The following is a 22,791-nucleotide window of genomic DNA, read 5'->3' as shown; positions in this document are numbered from 1 at the left end:
GAATCCAGGAGCCAGGAGCCACATCTGGGTCTGCCACATAGGTGTGGGGGTTCCAATTACTTTAGCCATCTTCTGCTGTTCTTTCTAGGCAATTAGCAGGGACCTGTATTGGGAAGTGATCAACTGGAACACAAAACAATGTCCATAAGAGATGCCGGCATTGCAGGTGGTGGATTTACCCACTGTGCCACAACACTGACGCTATTTTTGTTTGACATTAGATTGAAAGAGAGACATATTCACCAACTGGCCTGTTCTTAATGACTTCTCTCATGCTGTAGCAGCAGAAGTGCATTATTTCAAGTGAGACAATGTGGTGTCCAATGTGGTGTTCACAGGAGCTAAACTGGTGAACAAGTCATGCTTTCAGGTTAACAAGAGTGCCTAGTTGTCTTTCAGTAACATGATGAAAATACCACTTACTACCATATACCCTCATAAAGACAAACAGCTACAATTCTCTTCTATTCAACCACAGTATCACAGTAGTTATATGGAAATACTGACAAGACAAGTCCATGTAGGAATTAGAGTAGAGAAAAATGTATGGCGGTCCCAGGAATGACACATGATTTATATTGGTCATCTCCATTTGAGGATAAGTGAGAAAAACCTTAACACTGATGACCCCAGAAAAATATTCTAACCCATGTGAACAAAAGGCTTCTCCTGAGAAAGACATTGGGGACTGTAGAGAAGAGGGCTTGGAAGAATCCAAGCCCATATGAATTACAGGAAATTCACCATTTTATAGAAATTAAAACACTGAAAAAAAGTCTGAGCGACAGGATGAGACCACAGAGCCCCACGTGCAAAGGAGCTTCTTTGAACCAGTTTCTCCTATGGGAGTCAAGCATTGTCCCTGGGTCAGGAGTGCAGAAATATCCTTTAGTGTTTCTTGGTATACATCAGAGCAGGATGGACTCAACATGATATTGAAGAAGGGACCCTTTTCCTGAACAGGGAAAAAGGAGCAAATTGTGAAATGGAAATGTGGATCTTGCTTTTCCCCACAGATGCAGAGCAGTGCATCCCAGAGCAGATCACGAGTACCCAAACCTGGAGAGAAACCACTGCCTCCCCAAGCTGGTGACCTTCTTAGGCTTTGAGGAATTTCTGGGGATGGCTCTGACCTGCGTGGCTCTGTGCTTCTCTGTCCTCACAGCTGCTGTCCTCTGGGTCTTTGTGAAGCACCGAGACACTCCCATCGTCAAGGCCAATAACAGGACCCTCAGCTACATCCTGCTCATCGCCCTCCTCCTGTGCTTCCTCTGCTCCTTACTCTTCCTTGGCCATCCCAACACAGCCACCTGCCTCCTCCAGCAAATAGCATTTGGCCTTGTGTTCACAGTGGCTGTTTCTACTGTGCTGGCCAAGACCATCACTGTGATTCTGGCCTTCAAAGCTCTGAGACCTGGAAGAACAATGAGGCGATTGCTGGTAATAGGAGCTTCGAACTTCATCATTCCCATCTGCTCCTTGATCCAACTGGCTCTCTGTGGCATCTGGTTGGGGAGTTTTCCTCCCTTTATTGACACAGATGCACACTCTGAGCCTGGCCACATCATCCTGGTGTGCAATAAGGGCTCAGTCACTGCCTTCTACTGTGTCCTGGGCTACCTGGGTTCCTTGGCCCTGGCGAGCTTCACTGTGGCTTTCCTAGTCAGGAATCTGCCTGACACATTCAATGAAGCCAAGTTCCTGATGTTCAGCATGCTGGTGTTCTGCAGTGTCTGGGTGACCTTCCTGCCTGTCTACCACAGCACCAAGGGGAAGGTCATGGTGGCCGTGGAGGTCTTCTCCATCTTGGCCTCCAGTGCAGGGCTCCTGGGCTGCATCTTTGCCCCCAAATGCTATGTTATTCTCATAAAACCTGATAAAAATTCTTTCAAAGCTTTAAAGAATCAGAGAAGTCTAGGAGATCCTAAATTAATTTTCTCAGGCCTGTCTTCACATTTCTACCTTTGTAAACAAAAGCCAAAGGGAAGTAGCCATTCAACATTGTCTAATAAGCAAAACTAAAAGCCATTGTTGGTTAGGCATTTGGCCTTGCAATTAAGATGACCTTGTACCCCATAATATTATCTGGGTTATTAATTTGTTCTGACTCCTGACCCCAGTCCCCCCCCCAAAAAAAAAAACCCAATGAGTGGTAACAACTCAGTTATTTTTTTTTTTTTCTGGCTTCTGGCTCTGACTTCAATCCAGGCTGAGCCACTGCAGGCATTGAGAGGTTAAGCAGTGAAAGGTTGGTCTCTCAACCACCTCTCACTTTCTCTGTTTCTCTCTCTTCCTCACAAAAAACACAATGCAGTCCACAAATATTTTCATATAAAGTAAAAGGAATCACTCTTTAAACTGAAACGCAGCAGACCATCAACTTATAAATACCAATGTCATTTTATATGGTAGGGTTATCCCTGAAAATATGCACACTAATTAATTTCCTTTTTGTACATCAATTTAGATGCTATAAGCATTCATATTTGAAAACATGTCTCAGTTATACCTGCTTTATCTTGCTTTCCTCAAGGTCTTGAATTTATCCTTTTGTTGTTATAATTTAGTGGAATTTATTTCCCAAACACAAGTCAACTAATCCTTGAGCATTCTTCACTTTGGACACTGTATTGTTCACAAACATCTTAGTCAATAATTACTTTCTGGTTATTTGGATAGCATATCTTTATCTCAACTATCGGTAGATTCCATGAATATAGGCATTATTCTGTAATTGTGTCCTCCATCATTTGACTGCTTTCTCTTTCTGCCTTTGGTTAGTGTTCATATTCCAGGGGAAAATGATGCTTTTATTGTGGTGAAATTCACATACCCTGTGGGAACCACTGAAGTAATGTACAAGGATGTGGTATTACAGTACTTTTACATTCAAATTCTACATCGACTTTTTATAACATATGTTCACAGGGTTGTGCAATTATCATGTCTGTGTAGATTGAAGCCCTTTGCATCATCCCATAATCAAAGCCTTTGTCCACTAAGCAGCCTCTTGCAAACTTGCATGAACGTGGTTCATGCAACCATTCATCTCTTTAGTTGCTATGTGTTTACCTACTCTGGACAGTTCCTGGCATTGGAATGAGGTAATATGAGACCTCTTAGATCTAGCTTCTTTCACATGGCATTCCATTTTTAATTTATCCAAATTATAGCAGATATCCTTCATTATTTTTATAGCTGTTGAACATTCAATCTTATGGATCTGCCATATTCAACTTATTCAATCATTTACAGGTGATGATTTGTGTTGTTTCCACACTTCCAGTGTTATGAACAGATTGCCCTGAGTATTCTTGTAAAAATATATGTTTAGGCATGTACCTCCAGCTCTTTTGAGTGCACAGGATATTTCAAATGGTTTTGAGGAAAATGCAGTGAATATATATGTTTATTTTAGTAAAAACTTTTAGTTTTTATTTATTCATGTTTTAGGCAAGTATTTTACCCTTTGTGTTTCTGTGTGGGTACAAACTGATGAAATCTTTAATATATACTAAATCGATCTTCTGTATATAAAGATAATTGAAAATGAATCTTGATGTGAATGGAATGGGAGAGGGAGTGGAAGATAGGATTGTTGTGGGTGGGAGGGAGGTTATGGGGGAAAAAAGCCACTGTAATCCAAAGGCTGTACTTTGGAAATTTATATCTATTAAATAAAAGTTAAAAAACATGTAAAACCAAAAAAACCCACAAAATTTCAAAATAACAAAAATAAAACTTAAAGCAACTAAAAAGACACTCCCCAAAAGAAGTGACTTCCAAGAGAAAATTTTTTGAAAATAATGAAAATACTGAAGAAACAAAGCTCCCTAGTAGGTAATTATGTTCTTTAATATGAATGATGAGGCCGGCACTGCAGCGCAATGGGTTGATCTTCTGCTTGCCATGCCAGCATCCCATATGGGTGCTGGTTCTAGTCCCAGCTGCACTTCTTCCAATCTAGCTCTCTGCTACAGCCTGGGAAAGCAGTGGAGGATGCCTCAAGTCCTTGGGCCCCTGCACCTGTGTGGGAGACCAGAAGAGGCTCCTGGCTCCTGGCTTCAGATTGCTGCAGCTCCAGCCTTTGCGACCATTTGGAGAGTGAACCAATGGATGGAAGACCTTTCTCTCTGTCTCTCCCTCTCACTGTTTGTGATTCTATCTCTAAAATAAATAAATAAAAAACTTTCAAAAAATGATACAGAATGGTGGTAAAATACTCAAGTGATTTAAAGACTTTGCTAATGAGTACACCCATCCCAGATTCTTTCACACTCACTGTTTGTAACTCCATCTCTAAAATAAATAAATAAAAATCTTTCAAAAAATAATATAGAATGATGATAAAATACTGAAGCGTTTTAAAGCCTTTGATAATGAGTACACCCATCCCAGATTCTTTCACACATATCACTGCCAAACACAGAATATAGCTCTGGAGGATTCTGGGCTAGTAATTGATTTTATTTTCAAGGTAACTCAGGTCATGCATTGGTAACACATGAACCCCAAAGTTGTAAGACATCAATGCAGTAAAGATTTATATTAGTCTCAGAGTAAATATACAACAGTGGTTGCTGAGAGAGGGGGCTGTGCTCCCCAGAGACATGGAGATAAAATGAGGGAAGTCCACTGTCCTGATGATGCTGCATCCAATGTTAATGCATTCCTCACTTGGAATTTCAAAGCCTACAGAGCCTCTGGGTATCTTGCCTATTTTCATTCCTTCTGTGAGCAAAAGTCACTCTCCTTAAAGCAATGTGCATGTGAAATGTCATCTTCTCTATGCTCAGAATGACAGTGCAGCATGGGGATGGCCTCATCCACAACCATGCCCCACGTTGCTGCCATGGTCCACACCTTAGCCACATGATGAAGCATTTTTCTACAATGTATACACTGACAAGACTCTACATCACTGTGTAGCATGTGCACATTTGCAGAGGAAACTTATGCTCCTCTTGAAAGCAATATCACTGGATACTGAGGATGCCTTTTCTTCCTGAATTATAGCTGGATTTCTCTGGATTTTACTACTATATTATCTGAACCCAAACTTATATTTATTAACTCATGGGACAAAAAGATTAAATTAGTTGAAGAGATTGAAGTCTAGGAAAAAGGCAAATAACCATATGTAAGAAAAATCTCAGAGAGTTTATTTCACCATCTAATTCATTTTTTTAACTTTTAGTAAGAGTTCTTGAAATAGTCTGTGTTCTTATTTACAGTTAGTAACTTGGAATAATTTACAGTGAATTTGTCAATGGGTCTCAAAGATGTATGCCTAATATGCCTTATATTAGGCATCATAAGCCCAGAAGATAAGGTTTAGCTCAGAATATGAATAGTTACAATATCGTGTGGAGATTCAGAAGCTTTCTTTTTTGTTCACACACTGATCTTTAATTTCAAAGAAAAATCTCAGTCTCATAAAGTAGTCCAAGGGTAGAGATGGAACATAACATAAGCAGTATGTATACATAGGCTTAAATTTATAGAATGTGCACATTTTTGTAACTTTGAGCCTACCAGATAACACAAGATGTCTTTAAGGAGAACTTGTGAATTCTGAAAAGTCTATGGATCAGTTTGTATTTGTTGAACCAAAATTGAGCTTGGATTTCATTTGTTGAACTTACATAGAATTTTAAATAAACCTACCACTTTTTGTTTGACCTACACAAAATCATACTGACCTGTCCACCCATGTTTTGCTTATGTTATTGAAGAACTAGGTTTAGCTTCCACACAGTTGCAGCCAAATCTTTGGGATGAGTTCCAAAGTGCCCATACCCTAGCCAACCTTGAACTACATCATACACCTATCTTGATTGTGTTAAGAAAATTCTCAATTTGGTGGAAGGGTTCATGGAAAAAAATTTCTCATCATTTGAACCTATGACATGCTGTCCACAAAAACTAATTTCTACCAAAAAGAAGCATTGGGGATAGGGATGTTGAGGAATAAATAAGGACTGCTGAGTACACATGCACCTCCCACCTCTCATTTGAGTGCTCTCTCTCTTTCCAATTATGCCTATTGTACAGCTTCAGCAACTTCCAAGGAAAAGCCCACTTACAAACAGTGCTGGGGTTGAAAAATTCCCCCATCATCAAGTCACCATATAGCACACCACAATATCCATAGTGTGTGGACTTTCCTCTGGGTCTTGGGTTGTTGGCTCAAATCGGAGTTTCCCTACAAGAGTGCACATGACCAAGGCTTGGTCATCCATGCAGACAGATAGAAAGGCCTACTGCATTCAAGGAGGTGTTGTTCCATGAGTAGAATTCGAGACAGAGGGAGGTGAGAATAGATGACGTGTGAAATTTTAAATATGCATTCAATTCTTATTTCACATGTATGCGTTAAATATGATGTTCCTCACACAAGTCATCAGCAAGTGTCTTTCAAATGTGCAACTTTCTATCAGCAGTGGAGAGAATATTAAGAACAAGCTAATATATGTGTTATAAGCAAATTAAGAAGAAACAAGCACACACACACACATGCATGCACACACACACAGATGCTATATATATTCCTGTATACATTCTGAAAGGCTTAATTATATATGGTGAGCATCTTTACTGTATTTTGATATACTACAAAGACAATTAAATTACACAAGATGATGTAAAAGGGTAAGTGCATGGATGAACTACTGCCCTTCTCTGGATGTACATACTATTTCCAATTTATGAAGCCTATTTCTCCATTAGAGTACTACAGGACTGGGAGAGATGTTAGACACAGCCATGAAGAGACTTCCTGGAGGTACACATAGGGTCATCAGTGGTGAAGGTAACCTTTCACCTTTTTTTTTTTTTGATAGGCAGAGTGGACAGTAAGAGAGAGAGAGAGAGAGAGAGAGAGAGAGAGAGAAAGGTCTTCCTTTGCCATTGGTTCACCCTCCAATGGCCACTGCAGCCAGCACACCTCATTGATCTGAAGGCAGGAGCCAGGTGCTCCTCCTGGTCTCCCATGGGGTGCAGGGCACAAGCACTTGGGCCATCCTCAACTGCACTCCCAGGACATAGCAGAGAGCTGGACTGGAAGAGGGGCTACCAGGACAGAATCCGGCACCCCAACCAGGACTAGAACCCGGTGTACTGGCACCGCAAGGCGGAGGATTAGCCTAGTGAGCTTCGGCACCAGCCTCTTTTACCTTCTTGATAAAGGATTTTGTGACATGATGAAACTGAATTTTTTTATTTCCCAAACTAACTATTTCTACAATTGCCAAATCCCTCAAAACAGTTGACTGACCTAACAACTCTTGGCCCCTGTGCATGCAAATTTACAGAGCTCTGTCCTGGCAATGCCCTAGGGAGGAATGAGAGTCCAAAGCATGTTTTTCCAAAACTGTTTTTCCTCCTAATGGAGAGTGGCAGGTGCTTGGCCTCAGGGAGGGATGTTGCCCTGAGTTCCCGGATGGGACAGAAATGAAGCAATGGAAATATATAGAAGCCAGAGCTGATCTGATCACAGGGACATTAAGGCAAGGCCTCAGCCCTGTGACTCCCTTTGAAATGTCTTCCTTGTGATTCTAGCTGTGTCCCTGTGTGACTCAGTAAACTAGCACACACTGTCCACTGATTGAGAACATACAGCTATACTGGGATCAGCTGTACCCTACACAGAACTCTATTCTCCCTTCAGGGAGCTGAGATAGCAGATATAATCCAGGCCATTTTCACCTAATATCAACAGGGATTTGGGCCTTTAACTTTATGGTGGGTTGACTTGACATGCTATTTTCTATGATGTTTCTCAACCTACTCCTGAATTTTTCAAACAGTTCACAGGAGATACCTCCCAGGAACTGTTATAATTCCATGAGACCAAGTGTCTACAGAGATGGAGACCTGGTACTGGGTGGGTTTTTCCCCCTTTACTTTCTGGAACCAGAATCAGACATGATCCTGTTATCTTTTTTATCCAGGCCAAAGGATAAAATGGAGATAGATTGGTAAGTGCCACATTGAGTTATGTGTCAACTGTGGTTCAGACTGTGAGAGTGTGCTTGTTTCTGTGAGTGGTTAATTGCACTTGAGAATTTTCCAAAAAAGAACATATACAGAAGTTTCAGGATTGCAGATCAATGAAGGCTGGAGTTTTTTCCCTTCTTTCGCCATTCACAACTTTCCCTTTCCATTTTCTGCTTGCTCTCCACTCCTGCACAGAGTGTGAGATGGACATTTTGTATGTACTCTATTGATCTTACTTCCTGATCAGCCTCCAAGAGTCCTGAAATGAATGTGTAGGTCAGAACTTAAGAGCTGGCAACATTGTACTCAGGGATAGAAGAAGTAAATTTGTCAGCTTGCAGCTGACAGCAAGTACTGTAAGTAACCCAGCAGTGAATAAAATTGCACAAGATGATGATAATTGCAATTATGCAAAATGATTAAAAGCAAGAAACATTTCAATTGAATGCTCTTAATTTCCATTCAAGTAAGTAAAACTTAGTATTGAACAGTCTTCAGTAGCATATTTTTTGATAGGTCTACTTAATGTATAAGAAATAAACATTGTTTCTGAAGTAAACATTTTGAATCAAACTTTTACTATAAGGAACAAAATTTAACTATTTTTATGGAAAAATAAACTTTCAAATTCTGTAAGTATAATACAAAATTGTGTGAAACTTGAGAAAAAATGTACTAACCTTGAATCAAACACTGCATTTTAGAAAATGCATAAACATATGTCATGAATTGAACGCATATTGAAATGACAATCTATTAAGCTCAGCATTTAAACACATGAATCAATGCACCTAAACAACAGATGATTGCATAAATTTATTAAATCCCACATAATCTATTGACAAGTATGTGTTTTTGCTTGACATTCAAATTATGGATGAATTGTAAAAATAAGAAAGAAAATTCCAAGAAGAGGAGCAAAGATATCCATTGTGTGAAAACAAAACATCCACACTCTTGGACAGGTAACATTTGAGAGCCATTACTAAATCCCAAGAACTCATATTTTTGCTTAAGCTTTATAGAAACATGCAGAGAATGTTAAGGAATAAAAAGTGAAATGTTAAAAGACATTTCAGTGCATAAGGAAAACAATGAATAAAAATAAAGTGAACCTCGTAAATCTTCTGAGAATTTGACCTTCTGAATAAAATGCTCATTTTCAAGGCAAATATATTTGAACAAAATTGCTTCTGTGATTGTTGGTATATTAAGAGGGAAATTACAGAAAAGACTCATGAAAATGGCCTTGGTGAATAGGTTAGAGATGCTCCCAAATGCTAATATACCTGACAAGTCAGATGGTGTTAAACTATTTTAGAAGTTTCTGAAAATAAAGATGTTTGCCTCTTGGGTACCATCCCTATGTAGAAGTGAAATCCCATGTTGGGGCACATCAAGGCTTTCCTGAAGGGCTCGGGAAGGTGAGTGTGATCATGGGCACAGTTTGCTTCAGAGGAGTCCAAGGGCCATTCCATGATCTTCTAGAGCCCTTAGAATCTCACTTACACCTCCTCCATGTGCCAGAGCTGAGGCACCCCAGAGTGGCAGCCTGAGTCTGACCATTGCTGCCTCAGGACATGGTTGTGTTGTTGCTCTGAATTCCATGGTCTCTCCCTTCTCCCTGATACTGCCCCTCTCATTAGGTGGCTGTGGAAGAACTACCAATATGTGCTGGCCTTCCATTTTGCCATCCAGGAGATCAATAAGGAGCCTCAGCTCCTCCCCAATCTGACCCTGGGTTTCCAGCTCTACAATTCTGTTACCAGTGGTAAGTTCACCCTGAGGAGCACTCTGCACTGGCTGACTGGAAAGCATCATCTCATCCCTAACTACACCTGCCAAACACAAGGCAAGACAGTTGCCATCATTGCTGGAACCACATCAGCATTTTTGGCTGAAATTGGAATGATGTTGGAGCTGTACAAAACCCCACAGGTAAATGGGTTGTGAATTCTGGTGAGAAATATTTCCATCTGCCACCAGATCAGCCACATCTGAAGCAAGGGTCATTGGAAGCCACGTGACATATACCACTGTTAGTTGAAAGAGATCTCCAGAGATCTCTTTTGGCTGTGAGAAAGGGAAGGAGAAGTGGAAGCTGAGAGCCTCCACCCAGATCCAGCTTGGGCCAATGTATCCATCCCCACCTGCTGGGAATGTTGATTGTTGACTACTCACAGGAAATACCCATAGCACAGACATGTCCTAGGATGACTCCATGTTAGACATGGGTATATAAGTCATCGGCCTGTACTTTCATTTGGAGCACATGAGGACCATGAGAGTCCCAATGATCATCAAAGAGTGTTTGATGCTGAGTTGCATTTAGGTGAGATTTTACCCTCTCCCTATCCCAATCCTGACTTCATCACATTCAGCAGATTCTTTCACAGGGCTCCCAGATCACTTTCCATGTCAGCACACTGATTTAATCTTAGAGTGTGGTTGATAGACTGAGAAACAAAGAGAGGAAGACAGTGTACACACATTCACTAGTTGAGTCATCAAATACCCACTATGGTGCTGGTGCTGACGCTCTGTGGTGAGAATGAGGGACTAGCACTCAATTGAAATCTCATAAGAAAGTCTCAGGAACCAATTAAAGAATTCGATCAAGCTTCCTCCAAGGGTCTGAATTCACGGTTTCAGGATTCTGAAAGAGACCCACTTCAAACAGGTAGCAATCTGCACAGATTAATATCAAGCTAGACTGGAATAGCATAGGAAGATTCTGGTCTGAAAAGCAACTTCACCAAAACTCAGAGGTGGTAGGTGAATGTATCTTTCAAGGCAATATAGGTTATGCTGTGAAAACATATGTAATTCAAACTATGAAGTGATTAACAGAGTAAGGGGTTGTTTGTCTCAGAGGTAACATTTAACATCAGTTGCAGTGTGGGCTGCTCTCCACATGTGAAATGGGGTGAGAAGTGGGGAAGTCCAATGTCCTGATCCAAAATCCATGTACTCTTCTTCCCTTGGATGAATAGGAAGATATATGGGTGTCTTACACATTTTCTTTCATGCTATGAATGAGGATATGTATTTATCCTCCTGAAAGCAATAGGCATTGAAGCATGGGCTTCTCTGAGCCCAGTTGATAGAAATTGACCTTCTTTACCCACAAAAGTCAGATCATGATTGTTTTCTTTCCATTCAGATCACATATGGTCCCTTTGATCCCATGCTAAGTGAGAGAGACAAGTTTCCATCACTCTATCAGATGGCCACAAGTGACAGCTCTCTAGCCTGTGGAATGCTCTCATTGCTGCTCCATTTTGGCTGGATTTGGGTGGCAATCTTTGTATCTAATGATCTGAAAGGAGAGCAGTTCCTTCAGGATATTTTAGCCGAGATGGTAAAGAAAGGTGTCTGCTTGGCCTATGTATTAAAGCTCCCTGACACTAAGAAAAGGTATGAAAACACTCACATGTCTTTCTTAGCTGATCTTCATATTTCATCAGCAAATGTGCATATTCTGTATGGTGATGCGAGGAGTCTTTATACCATGGAATTTCTAAGCAAATACTATTTAACCCTGGGGAAAGTGTGGATCATGGCTGCAAAGTGGGAGATTGATGTGCATGAGACAGACCACATGCTGCACTCTTTCCATGGAGGCTTCTCATTTTCACATCACAAGGGGGAAATCCCTGGCCTCAACCACTTTGTCAAGACAGTGGACCCTTCCCACTACCCAGAAGATTTCTTCCTCAGTCAACTATGGCTTCATGCTCTTCACTGCTTACCTCCTGGGTCACACTGCAGAACAATTGGAGTCTGCCCACCAAATGCTTCCTTTGAGTTTTTCCCAGGACACATTGACATGCTGACCATATCTGACTCCAGCTATTTCATCTACAATGCTGTGTATGCAGTGGCCCATGCCCTCCATAAGATGCTTTCAGAGCAAATAGAAAAGGGATCTCCAGGAGATGCAGCTCAACCTAGGATTCTTCCATGGCAGGTAAACATCTCCCAGAACAGGACACGCACTGAACACCTGTTGGCATCCTCAGGTGTTTATTGTAGTTCCACATAACCAGGTTTTCATTTTGAAAAAACTAGCATGATCACGCATGTTGGAAAGTGGGCTCTTTAACATTTCACTGGGCATGGATACATCTGTAATAGTTATCTATGTGTGGAGGATTTGTTATCTACTATTGAACATTTCAGAAAACATTTTCTGCTATGGACATGTTGAAAATATTTAAAAACAGTATATATACTAAGAAATGCACATAAGTCTACAGATAAATGAGTTTTTGTTTTTGCATCACACTCATAATCAACACCCAAATTCAGCAAGCTTATAGTATTACTAGTATCGCTAAGGAGCTCTGTATCCCCAACTCAATTTTTTCAATATGTGAAGGAGGAGAATATTGTCATTAGCATGCTATGATTCAGTGAAGCAGTATTAATATTGCATAGTCAATGATCTGACATCCACACAATTTTATACTCTATGCATTAACTAGCACAAATAAGAGAAAACTTACTATTTTTTATGTCTGGCTTATATAATATAATGTAATGATCTCCAGTTTTAAATGTCAAATATTCATTCTTTCTCATGGCTGAGTAACATTCCACTATATATGCTTGTGTGTGTGTATGTATATATATGTGTGTACATATATATTTGTATGTATATATATGTATATATGTCACATTTCCTTCGTCCAGTCATCAGTTGATGGACATTTAGATGATTCCACATCTTAGCTAATGTGCGTTGAGCTGCTTTAAACATGGGAGTATGGGTGATTCCTTCATGTGCTGATTTCACATGAATACAAGTTGTCCTTGTAATGAGCTGTATTAATATAAATTAGTGAGCTGTCAAATATCTTAATACAGCTCATTACAAGGACATGAATATTTCCTTTGAATACATTCCCAGGTGTGGACAGCTGGACCATAAGTTACAACTAGTATTGGTTTTCTGAGGTTTCACTCTACTAACTTCCATTATGGTTGTACCAGCTTACAATCTTTCCCATCATCAATGTATTGGGGTACTTCTTTTCCATATCCTCACCAGACTTTGTTATTTTTCACATTTTGGATAATAGTCAAGCTATGTGGGGTGGAGTGAAATCTCACTGTAGTTTTTATTGGCACTTCAAATAAATTTAATGTCACAGTAGAAATACATATAATCTATATATAATATATAAAAATTATATATTAATATATTATATAATATATATTGTATATTATATTATAAAATATATAATCTATATATGCATATATGTAAATGGACATCAGCATGTTTACTTGACTATGTAACTTTTGTGTTTATGTACAGTAATAGTTGACAGACAGATGTGATTTGGTAGCCTCATAATGAGAAAAGTAAGTATCTTGGCCAAGTATGTTTACAAAGATAAGATTATTGATATTTATGAAGTTCTTGTTTCAAGTTAGTGAAGACATGATGACAGTTGTTTAAAGAACTGGTCATCCCACAAAGGCATCAAGTGACTCCAAAAGTCAGGGCTAGTACACACTGTTCAGATCCTAACTACCATCAGGGTATTCTTAATTATCTTTTTGGTTATACAATATTTCCCCTATCATCTCAAAAGGTACCTTTATTCCCAAACAAAAGAGTCAAAGTGCAGAGAGTCAAATAAAAGTCATGCATATTTCTGTTAAACTCTATTGAGGTGAAAATGCTATACAAATAGACCTGTACATACACAGCATACACATTTTTATAAGTTTAACTACCAGGTGCAGCCAGGGATGTACAAGCAGATTTTGCAAAATGTTTTTAAGAAAAATTATGCTTGGATTTCTAATTCATTTAACCAAAATCAACAAATATTTCATTCAGTTTTGTTAAACTTTAAAAAATTATTTGAAAATCAGAGTTACTGGGAGGGAGAGATAGAGAGAGAAAGAGAACAGATCTTGCATCTGCTGATTCACTCACCAATGGCTGTAAAGACCTGTAAAGACCTGGAATAGGCCAAGCCAAGCCAGGATGCAGGAGCTTCAACCACGTCTCCCATATGAGTGCAGGGGCCCAAGCACTGGGACCCTCATCTGCTGCTTTCCCAGGCACATTAGCAGAAAACTGAATCAGCAGTAGAACAACTGGGATTTGAACCGGCATTCACAGGGATGCTGGGCACTGTGGACAGCAGCTTTACCTGCTGAACCACAAGGTCAGCCTAATTTTTGTTAAATTAAAGAGAAATTTACTGATATAAAAGAACAGATTTCATGTATTCATTCATACAATTCTAAGAAGATAACCATCGTGTCTTCCTTTTCTTTCTCAATCTCCTCTAATTCCTTTCCTTTTTCTTTTTAACTTCAATTTACGTTAACTCACAGGTTTAATACTGCACTAATCATAATGTTCCACAAGTGAAATGTAGAAATACCACTGCTCCACAGGAATTTACACAAGGGTGATAAACAAAAATCAAATCCAGAGATGTCAGTTTCATTTTTATACATTGTGCTTTTTTTCCAATCTATATTATGTAGTACATATTACCAAAAAACTTATATGATATTTTCTTTATGGAATGGGTGTATTTCACTATGCATAATGGTATCCAGCAAAAACCACTTTTTGCCAAAGAACAGATTTAATTCCTTTTTGGGGAATGAGTTAAACTTTTAAAAGTGCACATGAATGTACTACCCTGTGGAACCATCACAACAATCAAGATATTTCACATATAAAGCCATGTTGTTCTCATGTGGAAGAACTAAGATGAGCTTTCCTAAACCTCTAACCAATCATTCATGGTCAGCCACTCTGTGGGACACATTCTGTGATTTCTCTGTTTGGAATCTGATACTCCCCATCATTCTAATAGGGGAGAGGCAGAATTCCCCTTACTTGAACCCACAATATGGAGACCATTCAGGCAAAAGTAAACCAAATACACTCTCTGATGTTAGAAGGAGGGAATAGAAGGATTTCTTAGTCGTGTGCACCTCCCACCTCCAATCTGAATGTTCTCCCTCTTTCCAATTGTGAGTTTTCCTCTGAGAGTAAACATGATCAAAGCTTGGACCTCAATGAAGAAATGATAGAATGGCCTGTAGCATTCAAGGAGGTGTGGAATGTTGGATACATACAGAGGGTCTGAGGAGAGTCTGAGAGGATACAATGTGTGAAACTTTAAATAACCATTCAGTTCTCATTTCACAACTTGGCTTCAAAAGATATGGTGGTGCTTACACATATAGGAGCCAGTGTATATTAGAAGTGCACGTTTGTGTTAGATATTGATGTTTTTACTCTGGGCATATTTATGCATCCCGAGTTTGAGTGACTAGAAAGAGCAATGTTAAGGAATAGAGATAGAGATCAATATGTAGACATAAAATTACTAAATGCATGTCTACACAAATTCCAAAATTTTATTTCAACTTTTTATTCATATAATGTGAAAAACTTCATGTATTAGATATATATCTATAAGCATAGTGATATTTTAATCTTTTGGTGAGAGTCGTAATTATGTTTGATGCAGTATGAACACAAGTAAATTATGAGTGGACTTATCCATCACCTATTTGTAGAAACCATTTCCATTATTTATATTTTCATTGCGCTTGCCAATCAGTTCAGTTTTTCTTTGGAGTAGAACCTCAAAACTGTGATCAAAAATTTTATCATCACTGAGCTGTGAAATACCCAATTTTTGGGGTGATTTTATAACTATTGTTTGTTATACTGCAAATGCATTGGTGTATTAGGAATTGATTCTCTCCCTGGGTCTAGAAGTCTAGAAGTAGATCAATGGGCAATCTACGTTTTAGAATATTTGCTCATCTTTTCTGTGTGGGCTTGTCTTTTCCTGAGTAGTTACTCAGAAGTGTACCTAGTCATTCTGATTTTTGGATATTATTTTTCTGGCATGTAAAATCTACTCAATTAAGGAAAGACACATGTCAAATAGTCTCAGGCATACACATTCTCAAAATAATTATCAAATAAAAAGCTGAACAGCAAAGATTTCAGAGGAAACAATTCAATAAAGAGAGAAATGTTCAGAAGCATATATCTGGTGATGAATGAAATTTAAGTGATCAGGTACCCTCATATTATTTGTTACACAGATGAAAAACCTCTAACGAGCATCATAGAAACTCCAAATTGGGTGTCCAGGTAAAATCAAGGAGATACAGATAAAGATTGGGAAGGACACAGTGATGTCCTTGGGGGTGATGAGGTAAATAGTCATCCTATCACAGTGCCTAATGTTGTGCAAAGCAATCATCATCATTCTCTTTTCTCCACAGACTCCTCAGTCTTTGTGTAGCCAGAGGTGTGGTCCAGGATTCAGGAAAATACCACAGGAAGGAAGACCTGTCTGCTGCTATACTTGTGTTGTTTGTTCAGAAAGAGACATTTCCAATCATACAGGTAAAAACCCTAGAATTGACCTATGAGAATCCAGCCTCTGAACTATCTCTTGATAAAAAGGAAACCAAGAATATTTGCATTGGGATCAGAGTGCCCTATTGTTCTCCATGCACACCTTCACTCACTCTTTCCATACCCTTGTTGTATGCTCACTATCACCATCTCATTATGTATAAGCTGTTGTCTGACAGTGCTCATCCTCTCTAGCTCTTCTCTGACACTGGTTTCCTTCTTTCCCATCCAGTCCTGGAGGAGACTGTCTCAATCTGAGACCTAATGTCTAAACAAGAAATATAATATTTATATTTGTTAAGGCTCACTTTGGATCTAAAGGGCTTGAAATCAAAACTTTTCCATACACAACTGACGAGTAGGGCGCTACTTCACATGAATTGTGATGGGAATACTGTGTTATTTTCTGTGCTACATCTTTGACACTGTGCATGGTGTGCAGTACACATAACAAAAGCTAACACTTCCTTTGGATCTAAAGGGCTTGAAATCAAAACTTTTCCATACACAACTGACGAGTAGGGCGCTACTTCACATGAATTGTGATGGGAATACTGTGTTATTTTCTGTGCTACATCTTTGACACTGTGCATGGTGTGCAGTACACATAACAAAAGCTAACACTTCGTCCTTTGGATGTATATAATAGAGTAAGAGAAAATCAATGTGAAATGTAGAGACACAAAATCCTAAAAATGATACAACTTGGTAACCCCAAAAACCATTGCAAAAGGTCAACTTTTAAGCAATGTTAAATATAACAGTCAATCATTTTGAGAAATGTAAAAATGTACTAAGTCTCATTGGTAAATAGTTCCACTGTTCAATGTAGAATAAATATCTTTTTTTTTTAACTTTTATTTAATGAATATAAATTTCCAAAGTACGGCTTATGGATTACAATGGCTTCCCCCCATAACGTCCCTCCCACCCGCAACCCTCCCCTTTCCCATTCCCTCTCCCCTTCCATTCACATGAGGATTCATTTTCGATTCTCTTTATATACAGAAGATCAGTTTAGCATACATTAAGTAAATATTTCAGCAGTATGCTCCCATACAGAAACATAAAGTGAAAAATAATAGATGATTTTTTAAATGATGATGAAATCAGATCAGACCTATTGTCATGTTTAATCCCAGTGAGAGTCAAGTTGGGAATTGATGATTTTTTTTATTTATTTATTTTTTTACAGAAGATCAGTTTAGTATACATTAAGTAAAGATTTCAGCAGTTTGCACCCCCATAGAAACACAAAGTGAAATATACTGCTTGAGTACTCGTTATAGCATTAAGCCTCAATGTACAGCACATTAAGGACAGAGATCCTACATGAGGAGTAAGTGCACAGTGACTCCTGTTGTTGACTTTACAAATTGACACTCCTGTTTATGGCATCAGTAATCTCCCTATGCACCAGTCATGAGTTTCCAAGGCTATGGAAGCCCTCTGAGTTCTCCGACTCTTATCTTGTTTAGACAAGGTCATAGTCAAAGTGGAGGTTCTCTCCTCCCTTCAGAGAAAGGTACCTCCTTCTTTGAAGACCTGTTCTTTCCACTGGGATCTCACTCACAGAGATCTTTCATTTAGTTTTGTTTTTTTTTTTTTTTTTTTTTTTTTTTTTTGCCAGAGTGTCTTGGCTTTCCATGCCTGAAATACTCTCATGGGCTTTTCAGCCAGATTGGAATACCTTTACGGCTGATTCTGAGGCCAGAGTGCTGTTTAGGACATCTGCCATTCTATGAGTCTGCTGAGTATCTCGCTTCCCATGTTGGATCACTCTCCCCTTTATTTATTCTATCGGTTAGTATTAGCAGGTACTAGACTTGTTTATGTGCTCCCTTTGACTCTTAGTCCTTTCATTATGATCAATTGTGAACTGAAATTGATCACTTGGACTAGTGAGATGCCATTGGTACATGCCACCTTGATGGGATTAAATTGGATTCCCCTGGTATGTTTCTAACTCTACCATTTGGGGCAAGTCAGCTTGAGCATGTCCCAAATTGTACATCTCTTCCCTCTCTTATTCCCACTCTTATGTTTAACAGGGATCACATTTCAGTTAAATTTCAACACTTAAGAATAACTGTGTATTAATTACAGAATTAACCCAGTCATATTAAGTAGAACAGACAGAAAAAACTACTAAGGGGGATAATGTATTAAGTTGTTCACTAACAGTCAGAGCTATGCTGATCAAGTCAATATCTTTATAATAATTTGAATTCTTTCAAAAGGTTGTTTAAATTCCCATAATCTTAGTTCTAGAAATATTTTATTTCAGTATCTTCAAATAAGGTCTATAAAGTTCCCTTTATGAAGAAGATAACAAAAATGACTTCAAGTTTTGTGAGAATATTCAACATGCATTAAGTTAAAGAAAGAAAACTAAAGTATCATGCATTGACTCATTGTACAATGTACACTTGCCTATGTGTGTCCAGTGCATCTCTGATACTGGTGCCAGAAGCACCTAGAGATTCTATCAAAAGTAAAGGATGCACGTTGAAAAGAATTGTAAGAGAAAATTCTTCAAATATTTACAGATGCTTATATTCTTTCACTCTGTCCTTTTTTTTACCAAATATGTTTATTTTTTGAATGTGAGTTACAGAGAGAGGGAGAGCCTAATAGAGAGAGAGAAGTGAAAGATAAGACCTTCCATCTGGTAGTTTCACTCCCCAGATAGCTGCAATGGCCTGAACTTGGCCTGGCCAAAGCCAGAAACCAGGAACTACTTCCAGGCATTGCAGAGGCCCACCTATTTGGCCTTCCTATAATGGTTTCTTAGGCACATTGGCATGGAGTTGGTTTGGAAGAGGAGCAGCCAGGACACGAACTGGTGCCTGTATGGGATGCCATCATCCCAGGCTGTGGCTTTTCCTCCTACATCACAACTTCAGTCCCTGAAGCTTGTATTCTTGCATGAACACCAAGGATAAAAACTGAGTAGGACTCTTACTGCAAGTGTAGCCCTACTGATAGCATTTTCTTGATTTTTCAGAAAAGATTTATTTATTTTATTTGAAAATCAGAGATTCAGAGAACAGGAGAGAGAGAGAGTGAGAGCAAGAGTGAGTGAGAGAGAGAGAGAGAGAATTGCTCATGCCCCAGATGAAAACAATGGCCTGGGCTGGGCCAGGCAGAAGTCATGAACCAGGAGCTTCATTTGAGTTTCCCACATGGATTTGGGGGCCCCAAATACTTGGAACACCTTCTGCTGCTTTCTGTAGGTTATTCACAGGAAGCTGCGTTGGAAATTTATGAACTGGAGCACAAAACAATGTCCATATGGGATGCTAGCATTGCAGGTAATGGCTTTACCTACTATGCCAAACACTGACCCCACTAGTTTTGTTTATTTAATGGACATTTCTTTGAAAGAGATTTACCAGCTGACTGGTTCTTAATGACTTTGAAAATCATAGATTCAGAGATGGAGAGAGAGAGAGAGAGAGAGAAAGAGAGAGAGAGAAAATCTAATTGTTCACTACCCAGATGGAAAGAAAGAGTGGCCTGGGCTGGACCAGGCACAATCCAGGAACCAGGAGCTTCATTTGCCTTTCCCACATGGGTGTGGGGTTCAAAGTACTTTGGCCATCTTCTGCTTTTCTTTCTAGGCAATTATCAGGGACCTGTATTGGGAAGTGATCAACTGGAACACAAAACAATGTCCATAAGACATGCTGGCATTGTCGGTGGTGGCTTTGCCAGAATACTGGCCCTATTTTTGTTTGTTTGACATATGATTGAAAGAGAGACATATTCACCAACTGGCCTGTTCTTAATGACTTCTCTCATGCTGTAGCAGCAGAAGTGCATTATTTCAAGTGAGACAATGTGGTGTCCAATGTGGTGTTCACAGGAGCTAAAATGGTGAACACGTCATGCTTTCAGGTTAACAAGAGTGCCTAGTTGTTTTTCAGTAACATGATGAAAATACCACTTACTACCATATACCCTCATAAAGACAAACAGCTACAATTCTCTTCTATTCAACCACAGTATCACAGTAGTTATATGGAAATACTGACAAGACAAGTCCATGTAGGAATTAGAGTAGAGAAAAATGTATGGCGGTCCCAGGAATGACACATGATTTATATTGGTCATCTCCATTTGAGGATAAGTGAGAAAAACCTTAACACTGATGACCCCAGAAAAATATTCTAACCCATGTGAACAAAAGGCTTCTCCTGAGAAAGACACTGGGGACTGTAGAGAAGAGAGCTTGGAAGAATCCAAGCCCATATGAATTACAGGAAATTCACCATTTTATAGAAATTAAAACACTGAAAAAAAGTCTGAGCGACAGGATGAGACCACAGAGCCCCACGTGCAAAGGAGCTTCTTTGAACCAGTTTCTCCTATGGGAGTCAAGCATTGTCCCTGGGTCAGGAGTGCAGAAATATCCTTTAGTGTTTCTTGGTATACATCAGAGCAGGATGGACTCAACATGATATTGAAGAAGGGACCCTTTTCCTGAACAGGGAAAAAGGAGCAAATTGTGAAATGGAAACGTGGATCTTGCTTTTCCCCACAGATGCAGAGCAGTGCATCCCATGTGCAGATCACGAGTACCCAAACCTGGAGAGAAACCACTGCCTCCCCAAGCTGGTGACCTTCTTAGGCTTTGAGGAATTTCTGGGGATGGCTCTGACCTGCATGGCTCTGTGCTTCTCTGTCCTCACAGCTGCTGTCCTCTGGGTCTTTGTGAAGCACCGAGACACTCCCATCGTCAAGGCCAATAACAGGACCCTCAGCTACATCCTGCTCATCGCCCTCCTCCTGTGCTTCCTCTGCTCCTTACTCTTCCTTGGCCGTCCCAACACAGCCACCTGCCTCCTCCAGCAAATAGCATTTGGCCTTGTGTTCACAGTGGCTGTTTCTACTGTGCTGGCCAAGACCATCACTGTGATTCTGGCCTTCAAAGCTCTGAGACCTGGAAGAACAATGAGGCGATTGCTGGTAATAGGAGCTTCTAACTTCATCATTCCCATCTGCTCCTTGATCCAACTGGCTCTCTGTGGCATCTGGTTGGGAATTTCTCCTCCATTTATTGAGTTAGATGCACATTCTGAGCCTGACCACATCATCCTGGTGTGCAATAAGGGCTCAGTCACTGCCTTCTACTGTGTCCTGGGCTACCTGGGTTCCTTGGCCCTGGCGAGCTTCACTGTGGCTTTCCTAGCCAGGAATATGCCTGACACATTCAATGAAGCCAAGTTCCTGACCTTCAGCATGCTGGTGTTCTGCAGTGTCTGGGTGACCTTCCTTCCTGTCTACCACAGCACCAAGGGGAAGGTCATGGTGGCCGTGGAGGTCTTCTCCATCTTGGCCTCCAGTGCAGGGCTCCTGGGCTGCATCTTTGCCCCCAAATGCTATGTTATTCTCATAAAACCTGATAAAAATTCTTTCAAAGCTTTAAAGAATCAGAGTAGTTTTAGAAGACCCTAAATTATTTTTCTCAAGATTTTCTTCACATTTCTACATTTGTAAGCAAAATCCAAAGTGAAGTAGCCTTTCAACTTTGTCAGATAAGCAAAACTGAAAGCCATTGTTGGTTAGGCATTTGGCTTTGCAATTAAGATGACCTTGCATTCCATAATAGTATCTCAGTTACTAATTTGGTTCTGACTCCTGACCCCAGTTCCCCCCCCCAAAAAAAAAACCCATTGAGTGAGTGGTAACAACTCAAGCTATTGGATCCTTGTCAGTTATTTTTTTTCCTGGCTCCTTGCTCTGTCTTCAATCCAGGCTCAGCCACTACAGACATTGTGAGGTGAAGCACTGAAAGGTTTGTCTCTCAACCATCTCTCCGTTTCTCTCAGTTTTTCTATCTTCCTCTCAAAAAATACAAGGCAGTCTAGAAATATTTTCATATATCTGATATGATTTGGATAAATTGAAAATGTAATGCCATGTTAAAGAAGCTAGATCTAAGAGGTCTCATATTACCTCATTCCATTGCCAGGAACTGTCCAGAGTAGGTAAACACATAGCAAATAAAGAGATGAATGGTTGCATGAACCACGTTCATGCAAGTTTGCAAGTGGCTGCTTAGTGGACAAAGGCTTTGATTATGGGATGATGCAAAAGGCTTCAATCTACATAGACATGATAATTGTACAACCCTGTGAACATACTTTATAAAAAGTCAATGCAGAATTTGAATGTAAAAGTACTGTAATACAACATATTTGTACATTACTTCAGTGGTTCCCACAGGGTATGTGAATTTCATCGGAATAATAGCATCATTGTCTCCTGGAATATGAACACTAAGCAAAGGCAAAAAGAGAAAGCAGTCAAATGATGGAGGACACAATTACAGAATAATGTCTATAATCGTGGAATCTACCGATAGT

At 39.6% G+C, this 22,791-nt stretch overlaps 2 protein-coding genes across 2 annotated transcripts in view; one reads left to right on the top strand and one right to left on the bottom strand.

The window, feature by feature from the left end:
• Positions 1-6,242, bottom strand: part of LOC100351466 (vomeronasal type-2 receptor 116-like) — a 42,643-nt gene extending 36,401 nt beyond the window's left edge. The window contains exon 1 of the mRNA XM_089315532.1: positions 6,129-6,242. Within this exon, the coding sequence (XP_089171658.1) occupies positions 6,129-6,242 (114 nt within the window). The remainder of the gene's footprint in view (positions 1-6,128) is intronic.
• A 5,114-nt stretch (positions 6,243-11,356) lies between these two features.
• On the top strand, positions 11,357-21,880 carry LOC149121484 (vomeronasal type-2 receptor 116-like). Its single transcript, XM_089315531.1, has 2 exons — positions 11,357-11,568; positions 20,863-21,880. Exons 1-2 carry the CDS (start codon positions 11,357-11,359, stop codon positions 21,878-21,880), a joined length of 1,230 nt encoding a protein of 409 aa, XP_089171657.1.
• The last annotated feature ends 911 nt before the right edge of the window (positions 21,881-22,791 follow it).

This window comes from Oryctolagus cuniculus, chromosome 16 (assembly GCF_051225735.1).
Source record: "Oryctolagus cuniculus isolate XC-2025 breed Fujian yellow rabbit chromosome 16, ASM5122573v1, whole genome shotgun sequence".
Classification (NCBI taxonomy): domain Eukaryota; kingdom Metazoa; phylum Chordata; class Mammalia; order Lagomorpha; family Leporidae; genus Oryctolagus; species Oryctolagus cuniculus.
The sequence above is the reverse complement of the archived record's forward strand: the minus strand, read 5'-3'. Positions and strand labels throughout refer to the sequence as shown.

What these genes read in the sequence shown, in the direction of transcription:
- LOC149121484 (XM_089315531.1), top strand. Translation starts at nt 11,357, where the DNA reads ATGGTAAAGAAAGGTGTCTGCTTGGCCTATGTATTAAAGCTCCCTGAC. An exon ending in GTGTGGATCATGGCTGCAAA is followed by an intron (nt 11,569 to 20,862) that starts GTGGGAGATTGA and finishes GGTATACATCAG; the next exon opens with AGCAGGATGGACTCAACATG.